Raw genomic sequence first — 25,324 nt, 5'->3', positions numbered from 1 at the left:
CGAAGCAGGCGACGACTCGTACGTCCATTACCGGTATGCGATTCTTCCTGAAGCCCGAGAAGCAATTTCCTACTGGTACATCGATGCTGCCGGGAAACTTGTTCCACACACCGCACAAAGCCGGTAGTTTCTTTTGCTGCGAAGCAGTATATGTCACGTCTTTTTGCGGCATAAATTTTCATCGTATGTCTTTTTACGGCATAAATGTCCTGGATAGGTACAGCCACGGGGGGGAGAGCAGGGGGGGGGGGGGGGGGGGGAGGGATGGAGCGGCCGTGGGTACAGTTCACTGTTGCACCCGCTTCGCGCAGAAAAGGGAAAACGAGACCGGTCTTGGGGCTCATATCCACTGCTGGAGATCTGGGGAATGCTGGTCCCGGTAATCTTTTAGCGCGCCTGAAGCTCACACAGCAGATCAAGGCGTCTTTCAGAAACTGCACGTCCATCAAAGGAAACGTGATGGAGAGCGTGTGAAGACGTCAATGAAACGTTCATACGATTCAATGCTTTCTACCTTTCGTACTCCTCACAATGGAGCAGCTAAGTTCACCTCGTGTCCATCAACACAGTGCGCATACCCCATTTGCGGGAAAGCCTTTCGTGAGCGTTCCTATTTCTCTTTTAAAAGCGAAGCTTCCAGCCTCTCACTGACGTCTGTAGACCACCCAAAACACACTGCAGGAAAGCCAACTTTCTCCGACGATGATAATGACCGTGGGTGAAGTGAAGAAAAATTAAAACGCTTCCCGTGGTCGGAATTGGAGCTCGGTCTCTCGCGTTATGAAGCCGACGTCTACCCGATTGCGCCTCCCCAGCGGACGAACACCACACCACCTTACATTACACGTGACGTAGGAATCGCGCTACCACCGTGATGACCATCAAATAAATAGGGTCCACTCGCTTCTGGGTTGCTTCGCTTGGTGCTGGACTTAGCTTCGCGTTCCCCCTTAGTTGCATTCGCGCTTCCTTTTATCCGGCATTTTTCTATGGGTGCTTGTGCGAGCCGCTTCAGAGAGTGTGGGTCACGCAGTTCCCACAAGAGGGAACACGCCTGCTTTAATCGAGCTGTACCCTTATCTAGTCTAGTGACACTAGAAAGTTTGGGTACCAGCCGAAAAAAGAAAAAAAAAATGTCCTCGGCGCACTTGAGTCTACTTCATTGAAACCGAAAGCATGATGGCTTCCCCTGGCGATACATGATTATCAACGCCTTCACCACTACACCGTGTTTGCATCTATTTCTTCGACTGCCTTTCTTGGTCTTATGGCGTGTTTGCGTCTCTCGGCTTTCCCTTCTTCGTCTTTTGGCTCTCCTCGCTGCATTGTTTGCCTCCTGTGCTCCTCCGGCCTTGTTGGCGCATTGACGTGGTCGACTGCGCTACACCCAGGGTAAAAGCCCTCTCCGTCACGAAACACGGCGCGAATCACTTCCTACAGCCGGACTGGCGACACTTCAGGCCACTACCTCTCCAGACTTGGCGTTCTCCACGGCTGCCTAAACTCGTATAAGTGGTTAACGAATGGACGCTGCATTGAGCCTGCAAGAATTTTGACAAATAAACGTTTTTATAAGTCACGTGCAATCATGAGCCATTCCACATTCGTCCATAAGAAATGCTAACGTTAATTACAGGACTGTAGTAGCAGTCACGAAATGTTTTCCTCAGCAATAGTACATGCCAGCACAGTGTAACCGAATACGAGCGACGTCGGATAGCGGCTCATTGTATCTCACTCAAGACTATTTGCCTCCTAAAAAATAAAAATAATCGTGAAATAAAAACAAACTTCTTTCGCGCCAATATGCCATAAAAACAAACTTCTTTCGCGCCAATATGCCGAAGTTTCCTATGTGACCAAATGACCTATGAAAAATCGGACAATGACAAAACGCCGAAGGGCCAACACCCGCAAGAAAACGTGCAGTATATACATGACGAAATGCCTTGCCCATCTTGCTGCACCTTCATTTAACACGTTGAAGCTTCAAAACTAATACTAAAACATTCCCAAGATTCACCTAAAAAGCAATCGCTACAGATATCGACGACTTTTATGGGGTCGACGGATATCCTTGGGACCACATTGTCAAGGACCGTTCTGTCCGGGACAAAATTGTCCTACATCCCACTGAGACAGCCTTAAACCATTTCAAAGAACGAAAATGACCCAAAACCGGTAGCACTGAAGGGTCAAAAGCGTACTTCCAAAGCAACTCGACAAAAAAAAAAAGGGGGGGGGGGGGGGGGGGCCTAGAACTCGATCATTGATTCATGTATTCCGAAGGGAAAGTAACATTTTTACGGCCGAGTTTTGTGGCTGGCCCCAATATGACAATCATCCAACCGGGTTGTGAGTTTACTGCTCATGGTGGATAGCAGCACGAGACGGCGGAACAACCAACCGAGAATGCAGCAAAGGACGGTGGAGATACAGGAAATCTTGCAAAAATACAACCTCAGAATGCCCCAGGACATTAGAGGTACCGCTAGCCAGCCTCGACGAACTCCAACCAAATTCACAAGAAGCGTGACATCAAACAGCTTGAGAATTACATAGGCTGTTCAACAAGGCAATGGAGTTAACCGCGTAGGCGAACCCATATATTTCCAACAACCGAGGGAAAACGCTGAATTTGTGAAAGGCTAACAGGTATTAATTTATGCATCAAACAGGTAAATAGCATTTATGGATTACGAAAGAAGTTTCTTTTTTTTATTCAGCAGGTACATAACGGAAGCGTTGGGAGACCACGGAGACAAAACACGAACATTAGCTCTTGAAGGACATATACAAGGGATGTGCGGACAGTCATTCGTAAGAGAAGTTCCCCAGCAGGAAGGGCGTTAGACAAGGAGCCACTCTCTCTCCAAAATTGTTTAGGAAGCTTGGCTGGGATAAGAATATATCTGAAACACTTGTCTTGCGCGATAAGTTTGAAGAACGTGTGCAAAGAATGCTTCGGGGAGCGTACTCAGAAGGCTCAGTGGTTCCCGATCCTGTGCCGCATATTTCGACACTGTTGGCATGTACCGGTATTCCCCACTAGCTGCTTCCACCGAAAAGACAAGTATCTATTACGTATACCACTGAGACAATATAACGTCCTCGATGCGCGAACATAGTTTAAAAAAAAAACAGTTTTAACCGCTAAACCTTGGTAAAGAAGCTGATGCATTGCTTGATTATGGGGTTTCATAGACCGAAACTACGCGGGTTATGAGGCGCGCCGTAGTGGAGGGCTCCGGATTACTTTTGACCACCTTGTTTCATTGGCCAAGCTTCACGCGGTACACATGGTTTTATGTAACAGAGCATGACGTACGGCTGAAATTATAATGGCCCACCACCGTCATAATTCCTGCGTCCCGCACGGGACACCATCCCGCTTGTAACGAAAGAGGGACACCTTGCGAGATACACAGCGACAGCGGAACAATTAACGTCCTCTCCCCAGCAAGGAAAACGGCTATTCATCTGCTCTTCACGCTCGATCAGGAGTGGTTGGAGGGGAAAGCGCGCATACATAGAATACGCCCGATGTCACGTTCGGTTTCGACCAACTCTTGTCAAACAGGAAACGAACCCCGTTGTCTGCACGTCGCAGCCACAGTGAAGCTGCCCAGGGAGCCGTATGTGGCCGCGAACACAGACGGACAGGCGTACACCGCAGCCTGTTTACACCGACTGCGCGACGCTGCAGCGCGCTTATCGGACTCCCGGACCTCGAACAGCACCAGCACGCCTGCCGGTCCGACACCGCGAACAGCGAGAGATTAAGCACAGTCGACCGCACACGGGGGCAAACTCCGACGACAGGCGGCTTGTTTACCGGCTCCGATCCTGCGCACTGAGCGAAAGCTTATAAAAACATCACCCAGTACATGCCCGAGGCGTGCTCTGGCGCGCGACGGTTCGGCAAACCCCTCAGTGCGTTTTCTGCTCCGCCAGACCGCTAATTCCGCCCGGCAGTGAAAACAAACCGGCTCTCTCCTTCCTAACAAGGTCGCCCCAACCTGTTATGCTGCGTGCTCGACACCGTGTCTCCTGTCTGCCACCATTTGCCAATATCCAGGGGGCGCCCTCGCTTTGGCAACGATGAGAGGCGAAAGAAACGCCTCAATCATAAAGCACAGAGCACTGTGGGGATATAACAGACATGAAGTAGTGAGAGGAATCTCGAAGGGAGTAATGGTACCAGCACTCACCTTTTCAAACGCAGCAGTGTGGGTCAAATCAGAGATTCAATCAGGGCTGGATGTAAATCAGAGGGTGGTAGGTCGATTGGCATTAGGAGCACACAGTAAAACAACAAATGAGGCAGTGCAGGGAGACATGGGATGGGCATCCTTCGAAGTGAGAGAAGCACAGAGCAAAATATGTTTTGAAGAACGACTTAGAAATATTGATGACCAGAGATGGGCGGCCAAAGTGTTACGGTATCTTCACATGAAAAGCGTGGACACACAGAGGAAGAAAAGAACCAGAAGGCTCAGGACAAAGTATATGAAACCTGGAAGTGAGGGGAAACGACCAAGGCAATAAAAAATGAAGTGAAAGAATCAAAGACAACGACCTGGAAAAAGAGGATGGATGCGAAGAAGTCCTTAGATATCTACAGGATCGGGAAGCCCGGGCGGGTTGCTTGCGGACAAAACCGCTTATCCGCGAGCTGGTACAGGAAGAACTATGCGCAGGCTGCGGAAAGGAGCCAGAAACCATGCGACACATTGTAACGGAGTGCAAAAGTAACCGTCCAGTCCTCAGTGAGGGAGCCATCCAGCTTCCGGAGGCCCTTGGCTTTAAGGTTAGCGGAAAAGTGAATTGGACAGCAGTAGAGGTTAGTAAAAGAAGGTTAGAATGTTGGTGGGAAAAGAGCAGAGAACAATCTGGGAAGACATGCGAGCAAAGAAGTCAGACTAGCACAAAAATTTCGTAAAAGTATTTTCTTTTTATTTTGTATTTTTGGCGAGGTGATTGTACAGTGGCGTTGCGACTAAGGCCGCTGTGCAACGTCACCCCGTTACAAAGGGGAAGCCACTAAGCATCATCATCATCATCGTCATCGATAGAGCCACTAGATCAAGCGTAGCTTTATTTAGTGGCTCTAGGCAACGAGGGGCACGTGGCAAAACATTTCGACGACATGCTCACATTTTTCACACGCCTTCTAAAGGCGAAACGTAAAAACGGGCTGGCGGTATATATATCACCTCCTCCAGCTACTTTCGGTGCCATTTCGTGCACTAAATCCTTAAAAGCGCAGCCTTTTTCATTCTACCGCAAAGTCGCAATGGCCCATTGGGTGACGACACTTAAAAGGTGTACCCGCCCTTCCTGCCGGGTGGATATGCACCCCTGCCGACGTAGCCCGCGGCGGCCGACTTCCGCACGAGGGTCCTATTACGCCTTACGTCGACTATGTTCTTGATTGCCGCAGCTACGTATCACTTTCACGCGACTTCCGGAAAGGACGCGCGGCGCAATCAACGCTGACGCAACAGCAGGTGTGGCCCAGCTGCTGACGTCATACGCCGACGGGTCGGCCGATCGAGGTCGAAATCTTAACACGCTGTTCACGCAATTTCAGCGCCACGACTCAAGGGCGATTAGACGGAAACATGCTCGTCTCGAAGGATACCGGCGTCATGCGGCTGGCGGCTCCATGGTTCAAATAAAATTGAGCCCGCCAGACCGCGAGCATCAGGAGTGTTACCTGTCGAGCATATGGCGCTGGCGGCGAATTTCACAATCCAGCAGCCTCTCGACATATCTCTGCTCACGCCCCTAACAACACTTCAACAACGAAATGGCAACACGGACACAACGATCTCGCTGAATTCCCCTGCAATCCATGGCGATCGGCACCTCAGCAGCGCTTCCATTGCAAGAACGATTTTGCGCCGAACTAATTAACTCTGAGACAACACGCACGCGAGTGCGCATGCATGTGTGCACGGGAAACGAAAACACGTGTGTATCGAAATTTCGGTGCACGTCAAAATTTCGCAGGCTATCCAAATTAAAGGGACACTGAAGTGATTTGTAAACATTGCGGGATTACTAGCGCAAATTGTAGTTCGGAGTCCGTAGGCATTGTTTCGACCACTCTGGCCGCGTTTACGCGAATTTATTTAGTAGAAAAATCAATTCGAAAATGCTGTCCTCCTCTCTTTACGCTCGCCCATTTTCTGTGGCGTTTTCGTGTGACGTCAGCAGGAGATGAGCTGGAAAATGGCTGCGCTACTGCACGGTTCGCCGACCAGCCGACCTACCGATCGAGTCAGTCGGCCCAGCGTTTCGTCCGCCGGCCGCCGACGGGTCGTCGCTATTCGCTCGCTCAATTGAAACTAAGCCACAACACCTTTGTGAATGAAAGAATGTGCCTTTCCTTACTTTGTTAGTTTGTACACTGTGTCAAACTCAGAGTCCGGGTCGCTCCACACAAGCGCCGCACAAGTGCACATGCGACGCTTCGCTGACTTTACGCTAGTAGGAAAATCTAAGGTCAATTGAAGGCGGGAGAAGAGTCAGCGAAGTCAATATAGGTACTAAGAAAATAAAATCACCTGAAACTTTTACCGTACAGCGCAAAACTAGGGAGCAGGAAGCACTTTTTGCGCTGGGTAAACAAGCACAGCGGTCAGCAGCACGACCGCACATCTGCGAACGCTTTTCCGTCAAAGAAATGCAATTGCTAGACGTTAGATATTGTGGAAGTTTGGGGGACACTTACTGCCGGAGTGATATACAACAAATAGTCACATAAAGTACTTAAAATGCTTAAAATAAATAAAAGTGTAAACTGGTCATACATTATAAACCTTATATATCCAAACCGGCCATCGCCGGCTCGTGGCCTAACGTTCTGAGGCGCTGGAATTTGTTTTGAAAGTCGCAAGTTCGAATCCCCGGGGGTACATGTATTTTTTTTTGTAAGTTGATTTTTTCGTATGCGGCCGATGTTTTCTGAACTGAGTTCACCATTTTTGGGCCGTAACGTTCACTGCTCCACGAGCGAGATCGCAGAACGTGCGCATACTGACAATGACGCGCTAGCGAGTTCTCGTTGGCGTGCTGTTGCCACAAGCACCGACTGCTTGCGGGCAGTGGGCCCAGGCCTGAATCAGCACACCCTTGGCCTGGTGCGAACTAGCTTTTTACGAACAGACATGAGTGAGGCAAGCTTCGAATATGCGGGAAAAGCGCATGGCATTTGAGAGCCTGCGGTGACGCGGAGGGCGTTCATCCACTGCGTAGGCCTCGTCTAGTGATTTCTACGATTCCAAGCCGCCCTGGGAGGTTTATCTTAGACATTTGACAGCCGACAACATGGCAGAAGAACGGTACGGCGATAATTGAGAAATCGAGAATGCCCATCCAACAACGCCATCAGATGTCAAGCATGTTGTTTTACAGAACCAAAACCGAAACCGAAACTTTTGATTGCTAACCTTGGGCATCGTCCAATCACGGTGCCCCCCCCCCCCTGCTGACGTCACAGCCTTTAGTTGGTGCGGCCGCCGCAAACCGCGCATAGTAGTTTTTCTTCTTTCGCGCTTTGTAAAATAATTACCGATTTGTCAACCGGATAAACGATGAATTGTGTCTTAATTTGAGCCAGTCTACACAGTGCAAGCAAAAACGGGAGCTTAACAAATTCACTTCAGTGTCCCTTTAATCTGCATCTTCCCCTACGGCGCGCCTCATAACTCCCCCGTTTTCTCTCTCTTTTTTTTTTAAGTAAAAGGCAGTGTTAAAAAAAAACGTGTATATCGAAACAGTCCCCAGTTATTGCCCACATGCAGCCAAGATCGTCAGCGCTTTCTGCGAGACATCAGCAACCAACGATACCTTATACAATAGACAATGCACAATGAAATAGTCCGAAACTCTAAAACACTACCGATTCCGTCGAGCGTGTGAAACGAATCCATGCTTGCTCTAAAGGGCATCCTCGCGCACATAATTTCGAATGGCAACAGGAAAACTTCCCGCCTTAATCGGGCCTGCAGAGGCTCGAACCCGCGACCTCGTGCTCAATTGCGCAACGTCTTAGCCAACAAAGTACTTCCATCGGAACAGCTGCATTTTGGTTTTTATTGCTCCGCGATTCGGTAGTGAAAACCTTTCCACAATAACCGCTTTCAGAAAAATAATCAGATTTAATATTCTCTAATTACCTTTCTAACCACAAGAAAACCCAATCTTGTGGTGAGACGGTAATGACGATTCGAGGGCACAAGTAACGCGACATCCTGGGTGCGCGCCTAATCGTGCACCATACACGAAGTTTTAAATAGAAATATTCGGCACTCTATGGGAACAATGCTAGCTAATGCCTTCTTGGCAGTCGCGCAGTCTGTCTTATTGAGCTGTAATGAATTAAACGGGATAATTCGCTCGATTTAAATAATCGGTTAACGGGCTATGGACGATAATCTGAAAAATAGATACCACTAAAAAAACACCCGCCCCAGTTGCCTCGGGCACTTTGCACAGCGCCGAAAACAAAGCCGGCCCGCACAATGACGCATCTCTACGCTGTGCACATTATCTGCGCCCGCGGAGGCTATCTTCGCAACGTGAAAAAACACCCAGCAGACGGAAAATTACCCGGAAAGCTTGGCGAAAAACGTGCTTGGACGCAGTAAAATGAACATTGGCACCGTCTTATGTTAGGGGCGCCCCGAAATATTCCAATGACTCGTCTTACTTTGAAAAACAGGTGCACGCAAGTGTGTACGAGATTTCGGCGCGCGTTAAAGATCCCCAGTTGGTCAAAATTAATCCGGAGCCCTCCGCTACGGCGCGCCTCATCGCCTGCGTTGCGCGGCGCGTTAAACCCTACAATCAATCAAAAACAAGTGCGGCGTCACTTGATTTGAAGATTTTCTACACGCCATGAGTATAGTATTTCAAATTACGTACCGCAGGGTGCGCTAAATTACCGAAATGTCATTAGCTAGTTCGTAGGCCGTTATTTTCAACGGGAACCTTCCGAAACATGTCTCTACAAACTGAATCCGTTCGCCTGTGTAGCAGTACGCTCACGCGTGCTTCGTTTGTATATATTTTTTTCGGTGAATAACCAACTGGGCCAAACTTGTACGTGTAAATCTGAACCTTGGAATTCCTTATTTTAATCATCACGTGATTAAGAGGGGAAAAAAATCAGCCCGCATTCGACCTTGTATTTTCAATCTAGGACCAATCTCAATGGGCGTACAAATTCCGCCCCTGCTACAAAAGGAACTCGTAGGGACAGCAGTTAGGAGCTGCTTCAGATTTTCAGGCACCCAAACAAAATATACTCAGCAGTAAGGAGGACGAGAAAAACAATGAAGCAAAAAAAAGTGTTTTTGAAGGGTGCAAAGCAGCTGCTCCAGCATCGATTTATCCCTGGCCCCCGCGCGGACTGACGCAGATTCCATTTAACTACAGACCAGTCACAAGCTGTTGAGAGCGCTTCCGCCGGCAACTGCCATAACAATTTCGAAAAAATGCCAGCGAACTCTCACCGAGGGAAAGTTGTTGAGCGCATGAACTGCGACGACTCATCCGGGGGTAGCAGGGAAGGGAACAAACAAGCGTGCACTACTGGGACCACATGAGCAGAAGTTATTCACTTTCAGAATATTCCTGGCGTAAGTATCTTGGCATGTTTGTTGCCAGGTGACCGTCGTACAGCCAATCCACCCACTGGCCCACATCCATAGCCAATCACCGCCGTGACCTGTGCTGTGTTGGTATGGGCGTGTTTAAAGGCAAGGTGACCATCCATATCTACCTAGCCTTCTGCCGTTGTTGGTTCCACTCCAGAAATTCTACACACCATGTAGAATTATTCTCCCATTTCCTGCCCTGCCCCCCCCCCCCCCCAGAAACATTGTACACAAAACCCCGCAATTGTGCTTTGATGGGAAGCCCAGCGGTTCTGATCCTCGCTTTGGAACCAGTGGCGGTCGAGTTCGAAGGCACTTCACACCTAAGATAGGCCCGTGAAGAAGCTCCAAATTTCCTTTTTATTTGCGAACTGAAGGTTTCACAGTTGCATGCGGGTGTTTACTTGAAACAGCGTCTCGAACAAACGCTCTACAGATGGTACACGCAACAAATGTATAGGCCCTTTTCAATGACTGGTTTTACACATTCAACTCTCTGCGAACGAACGCTTTTGCTAGTCTTTCTTTTCGGCTTTAAAGAAAGAGAAAGAGTGGTTCCATATGAGGAGCAAACGCAGGCAATAAAGCAAATTAAGCTACGTCTGCTGTGGTATTTGCCAAAGCATGAAAGGCTTGTACACACAAAGGACCCTGACCCTCGCTGAATGGACTTATGAAGTTCCTTGCGGTCAGCGTTCGCGAACACGAAAAATCGTAAGTCGAAGCTAAGACAAGAAAACAAACGCATGTGCAGTGACACACATTGCCAAGCCAATGGGCCATTGCGCGGTGCCTCCATTCAACCACGCTGCCGACCCCTGAAAGCGACTCCGAAAGAAGAAAGAATAGAGCGGCGGGAAAACGGCCACCAGAGATGGCAGACTGGGCACAGGGCGGCGTAGGCACAATCAGGTTTGCACGAAGGACTTGTCTCGCAGACAGCCAAACAAACTGAGCAATGAAGGCTAGCAATGCAGATCGCGGCTCATTGTACCTCACTGAAGACTATATTTTTATTTCTTTCGTTTTCAGAAATCAGAATAAACACGAAATAAAAACGAGTTTTGTTTTCCCGCTCCCACGTGACGGACTGCCCTATGGCGAATGATCATGTGACCAAATGGCCTATTACAAATCGGCCGTGACAAAACGCCATATGACGAACGGGCCTCCACCCGCATGAAATCATGCAGTGTGTGCGCAAGTTGTGCCTTGTCTTCTCGCTGCAACTTCATTTACACCTTGAAAGTTCAAAAATAATGTTAAAACATTCGCAAGACCATTCTGTACTACACCCGCGTAACTATATCGGAATGCACACATCCGTTTCGACCAGGAAACTATACGCGGCCACTTTAGTGACTTCACAGGAAACCAGGACGGCCTCATATGGCCCATTTCCTGGGGGTAATTATACTCGGGTTTCTTTATCTTTTTTCGAACGCACCACAGCGCTCCCAAAACTCTGCAACCTTTGAATCCCCCCAAAATATATCCTATCGCGATTCGCACCTCTAGTCGCAAACTTTTGCGTGCGTCTTTTTCGTTAACGCCAAACGTTCAATGGCCCTTACAAATTCACTAACTTCAGACGTACATCCCGGCCTCGGTATGGTCTTTTTCCAGGAGTGCCGAAAGTATTCACCTGAGTTAACTCTCCTAACCCTGACGACAAACTACACTCCAAATCCTCCACCTGGAGAAAGACAACGGGCCCGCTCGGCGAAATATTGCACAGGAGGGAGTAGTTTTTGTATCTCGCTTCCATAAAAACAGAACAGCTTCTGCGGACAAAAAAAAAACAAAAAGAAAAACAGCCATCGCTATTATTTACTCGCCGCGGTGGCTCCGTGGCGTCGGCGTTGTGCTGCTGAGATTGAGTACCCTCCAGGCCGCGGCAGCCGTTTCAATGCGCGAGCATATAGTTTAAAACCCAGCGTTAAGCTTACCTAGCGCTAAGGCCGAATATTGGCCAAGACAGAGAGGAAAAGGAGACGGACTCGGCGGGAAATGGCGTTCACGCAGTCTCGCCGCATAAGAGAAAGCTCTTCTGGTAGAAGAGAAAGCCAAAAAAGCGCGTATACATAGACCCGCAGGGGCGGACTGCTGCTTAATCCGCAGCCCTCCGCTACGCCCCCAACAGCCCAGCTGTAGCTTCGGCGCGCAAGACGTCAAATTGTGATTTTTCATCGCGGCCGACGTCTGCAACCATGTCTTCTCTAGCCTGATCCACTAATACCGACCTTAATTAATACTAATAGCAAAACAAAGCGCAATCCATTGTAACCTGCGCGGACAACATTTCGAAAAGAATTGCAACCACGAAGTGAAAGTTGACGGAGGCTGCTGCAGCATGTAAAAAGAAATTTGCGCAACCGTGGCGTTGTTCCCCGAAACTCTGGCGTCGCGGAAACGCGTTGACGGCATTTCCATCGGAGCACGCCAATTTCCCATCGCGTCACCTCCATGTGCCGGCCACATGGAACCGTTTTCGCCGATATCGTTTTCACTTGCTATGAAAGTACCCGTTATCACACCCTGCTCTAAACGCCCATTTCGCAGAAGTGTGCGACTAGAAGGGCCTGTTCTGACAACGATAGTCGCGAACTTTTCAGGCTGAGAGCCGGGGTGAACTTCAGTTGCCTGACACGTACAGTCGGTAAAAGGCTTGTCTATAACACAGCTTTCGTGCTCTCAGCCCTATCCTGCCCCGCCGGAGCGAGATTTGAATAAAACTACTGCGGAATTCTGAAGTCTTAGCCCTTCGCTTTTGCCTCCGACATGTTTGGAACGAGTATGTTTCGGCAGTTTTCGGATGTAGCTGGTTGAAGTTGAAATCGCTGTTATAGACAAGCGTTTTACCGACTGTACATTCCGGCGTCACGTTCGTAGGCTCACTATCACCGCGCTGCCCTGTCAGACTGTTCCGAGACCCCGACTTCTCACGGAGATAAACTGGGGGGCACTTTGAGCAACTTGCACGCGCCGCGCTGAGCGAATCCAGTCCCACAGAGGAAAAATCACACTAATAAAATTAAAAGAATAGCCTTTACCACTAAACTAGAAAACAAACCGTTCAAAACGTGGATCCCCGCAAACCTGCATCATGTTGCGTTAACGTTCTGTAACACGTGTAACGCTCTGCGATACATGCCAGGAGTCTCCAAAATTTTCGGCCACAGTGACAAATCGGTTACCAGTGGCATTACCGAGAACCGGACAATGGGCCACTAGTAAATTACTCGATAGTTAATCGATCAAATCGCCAAGACAAAAAAATCTCTTCAAAGCAGCTTTTCAAGCAGGATAAAAAAAAAACAATATGAAGCCGGTGTTGCTAGACATTTGAAACTCCCTATTTACATAATAATCAGTATGTGCAGTTGAGACAGAACACATCGAGCATAGGCCTCAAAGCCCCCAGGAGCTTCATAATATTTTCAAAGAACAGGAGAGGAACCTAAATGGCAAGGACAACGTGCGGAAGCACTGAAATAAGACAAAGCATGACAACCATGACAGCGAAAGAAAATTTAACATTGATTTAACGAATAAACTGTTATTTTTAGTTTTTTTCCACGGTGAATTAATTTCTTTCTGCTGTGTCACCCACCCGCTCTGATACCTTCCTCCGTGAAGAGTTGATTGATTTGACTGTGCGGTTCAACACGCCGACGCTACTCAGGCGATGAGGCACGCGCCGTAGTGGAGGGCTCCGGATTCGATTTTGACCACCTGGGGACCTTTACCGTGCGCCGAAACCTCGAACACACGGGCGTTTTCGTTTTTCGCCTCCATCAGAAAATCGTGCGCGAGGGCCTTTAGGGGTATTTTGTATAAAAAATAAATTACTAAGACTTCATATTTACGACCAACAACTCTGGCGACCGTTGAGTACAAAGTGCACTGTATATGGCACTACTATCACAATGGTACAATAGGAATGAATTACATAATGGAACACATCAAAGCAGAACCAGCCGATTAACTAAAACGGCAACGGTGAAGTCGGTTACCGCGCGATATTCACTCAGTATCAGCATCGGCGCCTTCAAAACTAACAAGCTTTGACACGCGCGCACAAAGCGCGACAATCGAATGCGTACTTTTTTAAAAGTGTTAAACAAAAAAAGCAAAAAAAAAAAAACTTGGCCTCCATTCTATATTGCGAAGGTAGTTGGAGAGCGAAGCTGTGGCCATTACCGACCAAGGAAAAATGAACGTAGTTAACCAAAACTTAAACGCTCCAGTTCCTTAAGCGCTGCTACTAATATTGACGTTCCCTATGCGTTGTCCCCCGCCGCGGTGGCTCGTAAGGCGTGGCGTTGCTGCGCAAAAAGATACGCGTTCGATCCCGGCCGCGGCGGTTGTTTTTCTAATGGAGCCGAAAAGCCAAAACGCCCGTGTGTCAAGATTTCGGCGAAAGTTAAATATCGTCAGGTGTGGGAAATGACCCGGAACCCTCATGCTACTACGGCGCGTAAAAACCCAGAAATAGACTGAACGCGCCGACGCAACGCAGGCGACGAGGCGCGCCGTAGTGGTGGGCTCCGGATTAATTTTGACCACCTGGGGATCTTTAACGTGCGCCGAAATCTCGTACAGACGGGCACTTTCGCTCTTCGCCTCCATCAGAAAAGTGGCCGCAGCGTCCGGGAATCGAACCCGCGTCCTCGTGCGTGCTCAGCAGCACAACGCCTTAGCCGCTGAGCCACCACGGCGGGTCCCCAGAAATTGAACGATGCGTTGCTTTCACATGGTGACATCCCAGTACAAATGAAATATCCTCCTATGCAGGTCCTGTTTTATACGATTAAGTGTTCTGACGCCACACCGTGTGTTGTATACTGCGCTATCGCAAAATGCAATTTGGTTACAAATGTACTGTATACGGGTGCGGGTACTCACGTACCCCTGTGCCGAAAGTGGATGTCGCCGCAGCAACTTATACAATCGCTGCACGCTTCCATGTTAACGAGTGCCGTATCCACCATCATCGGAGTGAGACGTGCTTCGTGCTTTATTGTTGATTGAAGCGAACTGTATGCGTGGTTAGAAATACGCGCGGCGCTCTCTTTCCTTCCCACAGTACGGTGGTTGGAGAGCGAAGCCGCGCGCATCACCTACGACGACGGCAACATAAATGTAGTTTACCAAAACTTAAAGGGTCACTGAAGTTATTTGTAAACATTGCGGGATTACTAGCGAAAATTGCAGTCTGGGGCCTCGAGGCCATGTTTCAACTTTCAACCACTCTCGCTGCGTCTAGGCTACTTCAATTCGAAAATATCAATTCGAAAATGCGGTCCTCCTCTCCGCATCCCCCTTGCCGATTTCCTATGACGTTCCGTATGACGCCAAAACAAGATGGCTTGGCTTGACTGCCGACCCTCCGACAGAATCAGTCGGCCAGGAGTTTGGTCAGCCGGCGGCCGGAGGGACGTCGCAATTCATTCGCTCAGTTGAAACTAAGCCACGGCACGTTTGTGCCAGGAAGAATGTGCTTTTAGTTTGTTAGATCAAGCTTTAAGTCCGAGTCGCTCCACACAAGCGCACATGCGACGCTTCGCTGACGGTACGCTAGTAGAAAAACCGAAAGCCAATTGAAAGCGGAGAAGAGCCAGCGAAGTTAACATAGGTACTAAGGAATTAAAATCAACCGAAGCTTTCGCCGTACAGTGCAAAACCAGCGTGCGGGAAGCACGCTTTGCCCTGGGTGAACTAGCACAGCGGTCAGCAGCACGAGCGCTATTCAAGAAATGACATTCTTGAATAGCGCTCGTGCTTGGAAGGCTAAAACAAAATAAAAATGTAAATTGCCTATATATTATATACTTTATATTTCCACCGCTGAGAGCGCTGACTTATTAATGGCCGAGTGGTCTGGAGCACTAGGTACATTGTTTTGCAATTCGCAAGTTGGAATACCAAAAGCGCATGTTTTTTTATTATTTTCGAAGTGATTTATTTGTTTTGGGGCAATGTTTTCTACACTAAATTCACCATTTTTTCGCTGTAACGTTCATTCCTCCGCGAACGAGTTCGCAGTTCGCGCGCAGACTGACACTGACGCGCTGGCGAGTTCTCGTTGGCGTGGGGTTGCCATTAGTACTGACTGCTTGCGGGAACAGTCCCGAATCAGCTGACCCTTGGCCTGGTGCGAACACGCCTCTTACAATACAGGTAATACAGACACGAGCCAGGCAAGCTCCAAAGGTGGGGGAAAAGCGCATCGCAGTTGAGCGTCTCCGGTCTCGGCTAGTGATTGTTAGGATTCCAAGCCGTGCTGGTAGGCTTATCTGACGCATTTTACAGCCGACAACATGGTAAAAGAGCGGTCTGATGATAACTGAGATATTAAGAATGCCCATCCAACGATAACGTCGGATGCCAAGCATGTTGTTTCACAGAACCGAAACTGGTTTGAATTATAATCTTGGGCATCGTCCAACCACGTAGCACTTTGTATTGACGTCACAACGTTGGTGCGGCCGCCGCAAACAACGCATGGCGGTTTTTCTTCTTTCCGGCTTTATAAAATAAATACCGTCTTATCGAACGGATAAACGATGAAAAGTGCGTTTATTTGAGCCATTCTACGCAGTGCAAGCAAAAACAGGAGCTTGACGAATTCACTTCAGTGTCCTTTCACTCTCCTCGTACAGGCGTTGATCTTCCAAGAGCGCTCACTATGCGTGGTGTGTGAAATGTCTTGCGTGGTTTCAGGAGGTCCTGTCGGAGTTTGCCGAGCCTAAAAGTGCATTTATTTGGGATTTTTTTTTTGCTCCGACGAAATGAGATAAAAGCTATAAAAAACACGACGCTGTGTCCGCAGCCGACGAGCGACGCTGAGCAGCCATTAGTCATCTCATTCGCCTGCAGACGGAGGCCGACTCGTGCGCGCAACTGCATGGAAGCGCTGCAGACAATGGTTTGGTCCCGCGGCACATACCTGCATTCGTCGCTTGAATCTCTTGAATAGCTTTTGCAACAAGCGAGGGCGACGCGATTTTGGAACGCCAACACGCTTCATAGCGTAGTACATCCTCTCCATCTCCAGTCTACACATGGCCCTCCTCATTTCACAAGCATCCGGCGCGGTTAAAACAGTCTGAAGCCACTGTCGAGATGAACATATTCAACTGCTAAACCAATCGATTTATTTCAAGCCACAAACAACGCTGTTGCAAATACAGATAGGATTTGCTGCGCACACGGCTCTGAGATGCACAAGGGCCTGTGTATATGCTCCATTTCACAACCGGCAGCTACTCGACATACCAAATAAGTACAACGTGTCCACAAAACAGAGGTTGCTAAAAAACATGCAACCTGAAATGTCAGACCAATACTAGAATTTCAAGGGTGATCATGAGAAAATTCCAAGGTTTCTTCAGAGGGCTATTGCTTTACAGAGAAATTAGAGGGTCCCCCCCCCCCCTTTTTTTTTTGCTGCCTTGCTGCTTGTCTCTTGCAGCCTCTACACACTTCAACATTTCTTTTCGGGAGGCACATTCTTGTTTCAAACAGAGATGCATGTTATCACTTATCACTTTTTGTCACTTATTGCCCCTTATTGTCACTTTTCTAGATGTGCCAATGGCTTTATCTCGTTCACCGCCAGGACGCCTGACACCGCGACTTTTGACGTGACAGCATGCCCTGTGTGAAATAGCTGCTGTGTTCTTGACTTTCTGTTGATTGATACAGCCTATCTTTGCTGCTCCTTCATTGCTTTTTTCCAACAATGACATGACTTGGCTAACGAGCAGCAGTAATCGTTCTAATTGTTCCAATAAGAATAAAAACAATTATGTTTTACGAAATCCACCACAAGCACTACACAACACCCAAAACCTCCTCCATGTGAGAGTACTTCAGTCTTCTTAAATATAGGTGATCATGTCAAAGTGCTCAGAGCCATCTTTCTTGTGCAAGCAGGATGATCCTGTCAAGCTGCCACAGTTTAAGTCTACAAAAGTACCTCTTTTGGGGGAAGTTGTTGTACATGAATTATACAGCTTAGTAGACAAAGAACGTGAACAAGGCGAAATTAGGCGCTAAGAAATAATCCACGTTGATTATTAGGACCCGAAATTGGTTGCATTACCTGCAATGTTCAGTTCATTTCAGCACACTGAACTAGGTATGACTGAATATCGTACGAATAAGACGGCTTCCCAGAATGCCTAAAATAGATTTTCAAGAATTAAAGGTATTCTAGGTTCAAAGGGGTTGTACGAACTATGGTACACAATCCTCGTGCACACCTAGCAATATATTTTGCCTGCGAGAGGCCTAATGTGAATCTTGGCTACATCAAGCCTAAAATCAAATGCCTCTATATGAACAGGGATTGAAACAAGGGGAGGCATTGAGGACCACCACATAAGCAGTGCCACAAGGCTGGTTTTAAACAAAAGTTGTGGGAGATTAATAATGAATGCCTCAGGCATGCAGCTTCAGCCTTTCAATCTTGCTATAGCTACCACCCTTCTCTCTATTGTAGAAATGCCAATAGTGCAGGAACCCAGCAGACACCTTGTCATGCACTTCCTTATCTAGCAAAAGATGTAAGATGAGACATCTCAAGGCTGCAGGCAGAAAAGAATATCGTTAAACATTTACCATATGGTTGGAAGCATTGATGTCATCCCTCATAGTTAAAAACGACCTAACGACTACAGATTTGAGAGAATTTCCAGAAATTATGACAATTCTTATGCGTTTTGATGCATTGCAAGTACATTGAACTAACCTTATCTAAGTATTTGCAACGTAACAAAGGTGTGTAGGGATTGAAACAATCAGCAGCATCGTCAGAACAGTTATTTTTATACAACTGGTTTTTACAGAGCCTAATACATATTGGATCACAAAGTTACCTTGAACATGGCAATCAAGGGAAGAAAGCCTAACCTAGAGCCACTAAATAAGCTAGCCTAACCCTGTGAAAAGTTTGTCCACAACGACAGGGCATCAAATCCAAAAACTAGAAATGGACCAGTATTTTTGCCCATAATGAACCCCACCTGATATTTTTTAGCATGCCAAGCTTATAATTAACCTTAAAAAAACAAAAAAAAAAAACCTTGAATCCTCCAGATGGTGAATGCCCACGAATTATTCTAGATTACCAAACATTTGCATTGATAGGTACATTTCTGTGTAGTTGCCATAAGCACATTCTGCTGCTTAAGTTGCAATGGATTGAAAATATATAATACCGCAGGTATTCCAACATGCTTCTTTCTAATGTACGGAGGTGACGCGCCAGTACACAGGTTTAACACCAGCAGTTTCATGTTCGGTGTGATGCACGATTCAGCAGGGAGGATTGAGATTTCAACAGAAAAAACATAATAAATAAGATGACAGACTGGCTCTACTTGAGGGGTAGCTATTGAGAACAGTAGTGGATTCTTGCTTTGAGATTAATTTATATGCATAAAAAAAAAACTAATTCAGAAAGGTTTTTGGGCTTTGGAATTTGACAAGATAATGGGCACACTTGGTGCACATTGCTGAACAAACAAGAACAAGCTGTTTTCTAGCTCTACAAGTTTTCATGCAAGAAAACAAGCTGTAGCATGCAAGGGTCTATAAAGGATTTGCACTGCTGCCATGATGCGGTAAGCCACAAATTGGCCCGAGTACTGTACACTCTGTCCCATAATCTGTGTTTTCAGCGAATTACAATCTATTTACGGAGCTTTTAAACACTCATAGACAACAAAATACACTACAGATCATAATGGAACCACTGAACATAATTTCTCCACTCCCTAATGGCTGCAGTGTCAACATAATATTCCCAAGTACCCACATTCAGTAACAATGACAGCTGCTGTCAGAAGCTCATAGCCACCATATAAACACATTTATAGTGTGAAATGAACATACAACTCCTATAACACCCATAAAAAGTCTTGAATTTCTCTTAACATCGTAGGTGTTAAAACATAGAATTCAAATGATGGCCAGTAAAATCGGCTCTACTGACCTCCTCACTGTGCGCACGTACAGGCTATGCGCCACCTCACTTCATCAATTGCTAAAAGCCCAACAACCCCATTATGTTTCTACCTGTGGCAAAGATTCCAAATTAAATGTAAAATAGAGTTGCACATGCCACGCTAGGCAAAGGAAAGATAACCACATGAGAAACATTGGGTGCTAAGGGTCAAAGTTAGAAGTGGGGCCATGCTAAGGTGAATATTGAACACTCGGGTGCAAATAATATATTAAGCTGCTCACGAAAGAAAAAGTCCATGGCAGAGACCTTAATCCGGCCATGGGCATCAACAGGTTCATAATGGTCTCAGAACTGCCCCTGACAAGGAAGAATCGGCGAGAGAAACTGGTTCTCAGACATTTCGCGCCTAGCTTTTCAATGCAATTCAGTTGGCACCCACGTTTCTAAGTGTAACTATATCAGTGTTATCTTGTAGTCGAGTGACGAAAATGAGAACATGCATGGCAGCATAAACCAATGCTAATGGTCAGAAATGTTGACTGTGCATTCGCTTATACGCCGCCATGGTTGACATGATCATGCTACATTCCATATTCTACGTTTCTCCACGTATATGTGAAACTAGGCTTGCACCTACAATTGTGATTGCAAAACTCGTGCTCTACTCGCTATGTTTTAAAGACCATTGAAAACTGATGCATTAAGAAATGGGCCCACAATCTCCACTGGACGCTAATCTTACCCTGTAATGATCGCGGAAGTAATGTGACATTCCTTGCAGTTTACACCAATTGCCAACAACTATATCATGGCTTTGCACAAGCTTAAATTAGAGTGGAAGTAAACATTCAGCATGTTGACAGAGCTCTCATCCACCCAGGCCCTGTGTGAGGCCTCACACGCCTAGTGCAGAGAAAGCTCTGTCAAATGCCCAAGACTAACGAAAAGCCACCACTATATTTCAGTTTTTCTGCTGCACCGTAAGGAAGTCAAGGCAAAGTGGCCATAACCTGTAGATGGGTGCCCATGAGGCAGTAACTTTTGTCTTTCCTGCTTCCGAGAGGACCTCAGAAATGATGTAGGACAAAGACGAAGAACATCACGATTATGTCACGGCTTACATTACTGTAGAATGGCTCAAATCTGTGTTAGTGGGTGTATTATAACTTGCACAAGAGCTGCTCCTCAACGAAGATGAGCAGAAATGACAGCAATGTGTTGTGCCACTTTTGTAGGTGTTCACGTTTGTTCGATCCTTGGTGTTCCTCGGGTTGGCTGACATTTGACACTTCCAGGTGCAGCCGACAAATAAAACTGAAGCTTAAATGGTTTCCTCGCCAGCGTGTTTCCGCCGCAGAAAACCGCACTTTCCTCCACTCGTGCACGCCTGTGATCAGTCAAGTGTGCCTGGTCAAAAGAAAATGAGCCAGGGTAATGTTCGAACGAAGGGAAAAAGAAGAACTGTGCCAATGAGCGGTGCGCTCGCATCCCTCGAAGGAGGACAGCGCGCACTCGTCGACCCCCCCGAATTTCCTCGCGACCACTTCCTTGAAAACACGGAAGGCGACCGCTGGCTCGCTTTGTCATATCGCGTTTATGGGTTTCGAGCGTCCGAAAGGCCGCTGCAACCAACGCACGCTTGCAACGAATACTTTTGGCGTCCGGAATTTGTGTGTTTTGGAACCTCAAAAGACCGCTCAGACGCAGGCGAATTTATGCGCCAACTTCAGTTGTTGGTGTCAAAGTTGCGAATAAAATTCAGCGTGCGTCGAAGTGGCTTCTTTTTATGCACGTGGAAAAGTAAAATACATGGTGCTGACATCTAATCGGGCACCGTCAGACACCGCTGCTCCGAAGAGACACCATTGACGTTTCGCGCGGTGTTTGCAGGCGGACCACAGTATCCATGCTTGCTTTAACCATGCAGCCAAGACCTCAGTCCATAAGCATATGACTAAATGTCATCCTGAAGGTGAGCACTAAATGTCATCTTGAAGTGTAAGTGCTAAGTGTAGTCGCAGTTTTGCATACAGCGAATTCTATCCGCGGGACTACATCAGCTATCTCCGCTGAAGCGATTGGCCGAACGCGCTGAAGCGCGACTGAGAATAAGGCCGCGCATCCTGCGTTGGCGCAGCACCCAGGCCAATGTCGAAAACTACATTTTCCGGATATCGCGGCCGAGCGATTTGAATAGGTCCTTGCACAAGAGCTTGCGAAAGCAAATGGGTGTGAATGACGCATAGGGATGCAACGGCGAACAATCGTGGCTCAGCGCTATAACAAGCGTGGTACGGTCGCGCGGGGGGAATCGTTCAACCTGACTAGTGACACCAGCAGTGCGGACAGCCCTGGTGAAACCACAGCAGCAACCATATATTGCCGCGCGACAGAGAAATGCATTCGACTGGACGACCACGCTAAACTAAGCGTTTAAACTGAACTAGTGAAATGATTTTGTTCTAGTTGCTGTAATGGCACAGCCACAAAAACCTCCACAATTCGATTACCGTTCTTTTTTTCTTTTTTCGACAACCATGGTTCACCGTGTCTTTTTTTTTTTTTAGGATAAAGAGATGCAGATGCCCCCGGAGGCAACTGCAGACGATAAGTGCACCAAGAATTAAGCCTAAAACGCTCACCTTCGGTCTGTACAGCCACTTCCTCAGAGAATTCATCGTGCGGCGTGACGTTCTGTTGCTGATCCGTGTTGACTTAACCCACAAGACTGACGGAAATCATAACAGCTATTACCACAGCCGACGCCAACCAGAAAAACACCCCGGCTCGATTCCGTCACAACGTCCAGGCACGCCCGCACGCGGCCACCACAGCACTGCCCAGCAGCTCTGAGGCTCTGGCAGCACTGGCACTGGCCTGGCCAGGGCTCGCAAGCTTGGACGTTCCCTGTCTTCCCTATAGGCGGCGTAAAAATCGACGCCCCACGTGACCAACCTTGACCAACCTAAAGCGCTGTTTTCGACCATCAAGCCCACCAGACGGCGCAGGCAAAATGTTACTTTTGGTATAGAATACAAAACATTCATTCCGTGACTCAAAGAGCCCACACAGTTCGCTTACAATGTGTTATTTAAAAATACTATTAACAAGTTCCGCATCAAACATCCGTTGAGCAAAAATGTACGCAACTTTTTACGAACAGCCGACTGGTGCACCACCTTGTTTCTGAATTCGCAACCACAAAGCCGCCAATTCAAATTGAAACCGCTGCAACGGCCGACCGTTTCAATGTGCGCGGAGCACCGGTTTCGTGACTGTTATTGCTGTTATGTGCTTTTGCGTCCATCAGTTGTTGAGAGGACTGGCAAAACACGAGAATTGAGTGCTTGTGGAATGACAAATGTGGGAAATTCCGCATCGGAAGGCAGCTGTCGAGGCCAGAATATTCGATTCTTCAAACAGAAGGTGAGTGTTATGCACTCCGCTAGAAAGACGGTGCAAAGGAAACCGTTGTCGCCGTCAATACTTCATTTGTGCCCTTCGTTCGAAATCTTAGTGCAAGTGAACGAGTTGTTATGGCAAAAAAAAAAAATGTTGTCACGAAAGCGACGTACAATTGCAGCGATCGAAATGAAATGATGTCCTGGCCTCTGTAAACTTGCGGATGTCAATAAACGATTTGTTCTCACTTGCTGCTCACTGTGGTCTGTGCCAGTCGAGGCCATCTGGTCACCTGGCGTAACATCACTTCACTAGCGCGGCGCAAGTAAACACGCGACCAGCGTGCCAGCCAGGAGCCAGCAGGAGCAGCCACGGCCGGACTCGACGCCCCTTTCGCGCGCGGGAGGAGGAGAGTCGAGTCCGGCCGTGGAGCAGCGAGCCGGCGGCCGCCGTGCGAGGGCAGCCATGTTATTAAGGAGCTCAAGCGGCCTGTGCAAAAAGCATCCGCCATGTTTACAAAGCCGTGTTTACAGCGCCATCAAGCGGGCGTACTGGGTAGTTCACGACGCCGCCACTACGCTTTTTCTGGCACTACAGGCAAAGCTAGACCTTTGCTTCTCTAAAATCCTCCCTGTTCTGTGGCCTGGCGTAGCTCGCAGTGCTCGCAGCTCGCGCTCACGAAGAGCGAGAAAAGTGACGCATGCGCGTTATCCTTGCCCAAAGCTTCCGGGTCCGTTTTATGCCGGATATGCGTCATCATGACGTAACTCTAGTTACTCTATGTCATAAAAACAATAAAAAAGGATACAAGGAATTAATGCAGAAGCGACCTGTTAAACAAGTAAAAAATAGTAGGTTTGGTACGTTCGATAATTAGTAGTAGGTCACGACTCACGGTTGAAATCCTTAATTAAGGGTGCGGCTAAGAATGCTGACAAAACTGTCACCGCTATCATGGTTGTCATTTAGTCGCCACTACAGTCCCCTTCATCGGCAATCGCCATATCTTAGGTCTAGAGCGACTAGAGCTGAACATCAAGGCATAATGTGTTGCTTATTCAGGACCTCATTATCGTCTCGGAGCCTCTCTGGTTTGAGAATAACAATTCAGCGCTGTCAGCTGTTGAAGCTACTGTTTGAATGGCTTAAACAAAGTTGTCACTGGCAAACTAGATGAGGACAGCCATAACATACGATTAAGGTAAATAACAATCTTATCTATCTTTTCAAATCAGCACCTAGGCTATGGACGCCATAGGCGATGCCCGCACCTCACCTATGTTCCGTGTATAAGCCATATTTCTCTATGTATAAGCCTCTTGCGCTACGGTTTACTCGTCATGTAGCGCCCTCTGCCCACTTCACGGCCGAGGTAGAGTGACTCGAGTGGCTGGAATGTAAGGTGCAGCAGCGCTCTTTCCCGCCGAGGTCCCATTTTGCGGCCTGCCGCTAGGGGAGCAATCGGCGCCTCGGTGAGTAGTATCGAAGGCTCTGAGGCGCGGTAAGTAGAGACGCCGGTGCAGTCGACGGGCTGGCGGCCGTCACCAGGCGCGTAGCCAGGATTTTTTTTCGAGTGGGACGAAGGTTCTCATGACCCGTCCCATAGAAACCCCTTTCCCGCGGTGGTTCATTATACATTATACATGTTTAGACAATTATAGCAATATACATGTTTGGTTCATTAAAAAGACTTCATTGACATTTGGTTCATTAAAAAGACTTCACCCACGATCATTCTTCATCAATGTCAGTTAAAGTTGGCCTAAAAGAAAAGCGTACAAAGGAAGGCCTGGAAGAACGTCTAGACATCTGTGGTATACGTAATTTGTGCTCTTTTTTTTTCTTTTGTAAGAGAACTCCTCTTCAACAACATAAGTAAAGAAAAATTTGCAGGCACTGTTACACGATCAACAATCAGCCCACAGCCCTGTATTGATTATTTCTTACTCGTGTGGTATAACTGCACTCGAGAGTCGAAGGATGGCGAAGCGCCGTAGTATGGTCCCTAGAAATGCTTGCTAGTGTGCCGTCCGGCGGCCGCGAAGGGGGCTCTTCCGTGATGCATGCAGCGGCGGCGCTGCACGCAGTCGGAGCGCGGCCGGCCAGTGTCGGCGTGGGGAGCAGTGCTAGAGTGTACTAGAAGGTTTTAGTACACTCTAGCAGTGCAGCGGACGGCGCTTCGCTGTGCTGCATTCGTAGGTATGGGCGCTTTCAGCCGATTTTAAGGGCGCATTTTCGTCCTCTACAAAACAGATTAGCCAAATAAATTGGTTCCTAC

At 47.7% G+C, this 25,324-nt stretch overlaps 1 protein-coding gene across 2 annotated transcripts in view; it reads right to left on the bottom strand.

Moving 5' to 3' along the window:
* Window positions 1-23,810, bottom strand: part of LOC144156112 (lateral signaling target protein 2 homolog) — a 52,047-nt gene extending 28,237 nt beyond the window's left edge. The window contains exons 1-2 of one of the 2 annotated variants that reach the window (XM_077687935.1): window positions 23,690-23,810; window positions 22,287-22,521 (exon numbers count right to left, since the gene is read on the bottom strand). In XM_077687935.1, the coding sequence (XP_077544061.1) occupies window positions 22,287-22,322 (36 nt within the window). In that variant the 5' untranslated portion in view covers window positions 22,323-22,521; window positions 23,690-23,810. The remainder of the gene's footprint in view (window positions 1-22,286; window positions 22,522-23,689) is intronic. The other variant, XM_077687936.1, reaches the window with a different exon arrangement.
* Window positions 23,811-25,324: the final 1,514 nt, after the last annotated feature.

The sequence above is a fragment of the Haemaphysalis longicornis genome, unplaced genomic scaffold (genome assembly GCF_048455015.1).
Source record: "Haemaphysalis longicornis isolate Haplotype H1 unplaced genomic scaffold, Haemaphysalis longicornis Haplotype H1 scaffold_1, whole genome shotgun sequence".
NCBI lineage: Eukaryota > Metazoa > Arthropoda > Arachnida > Ixodida > Ixodidae > Haemaphysalis > Haemaphysalis longicornis.
This window is presented reverse-complemented; position numbering and strand designations above follow the sequence as displayed.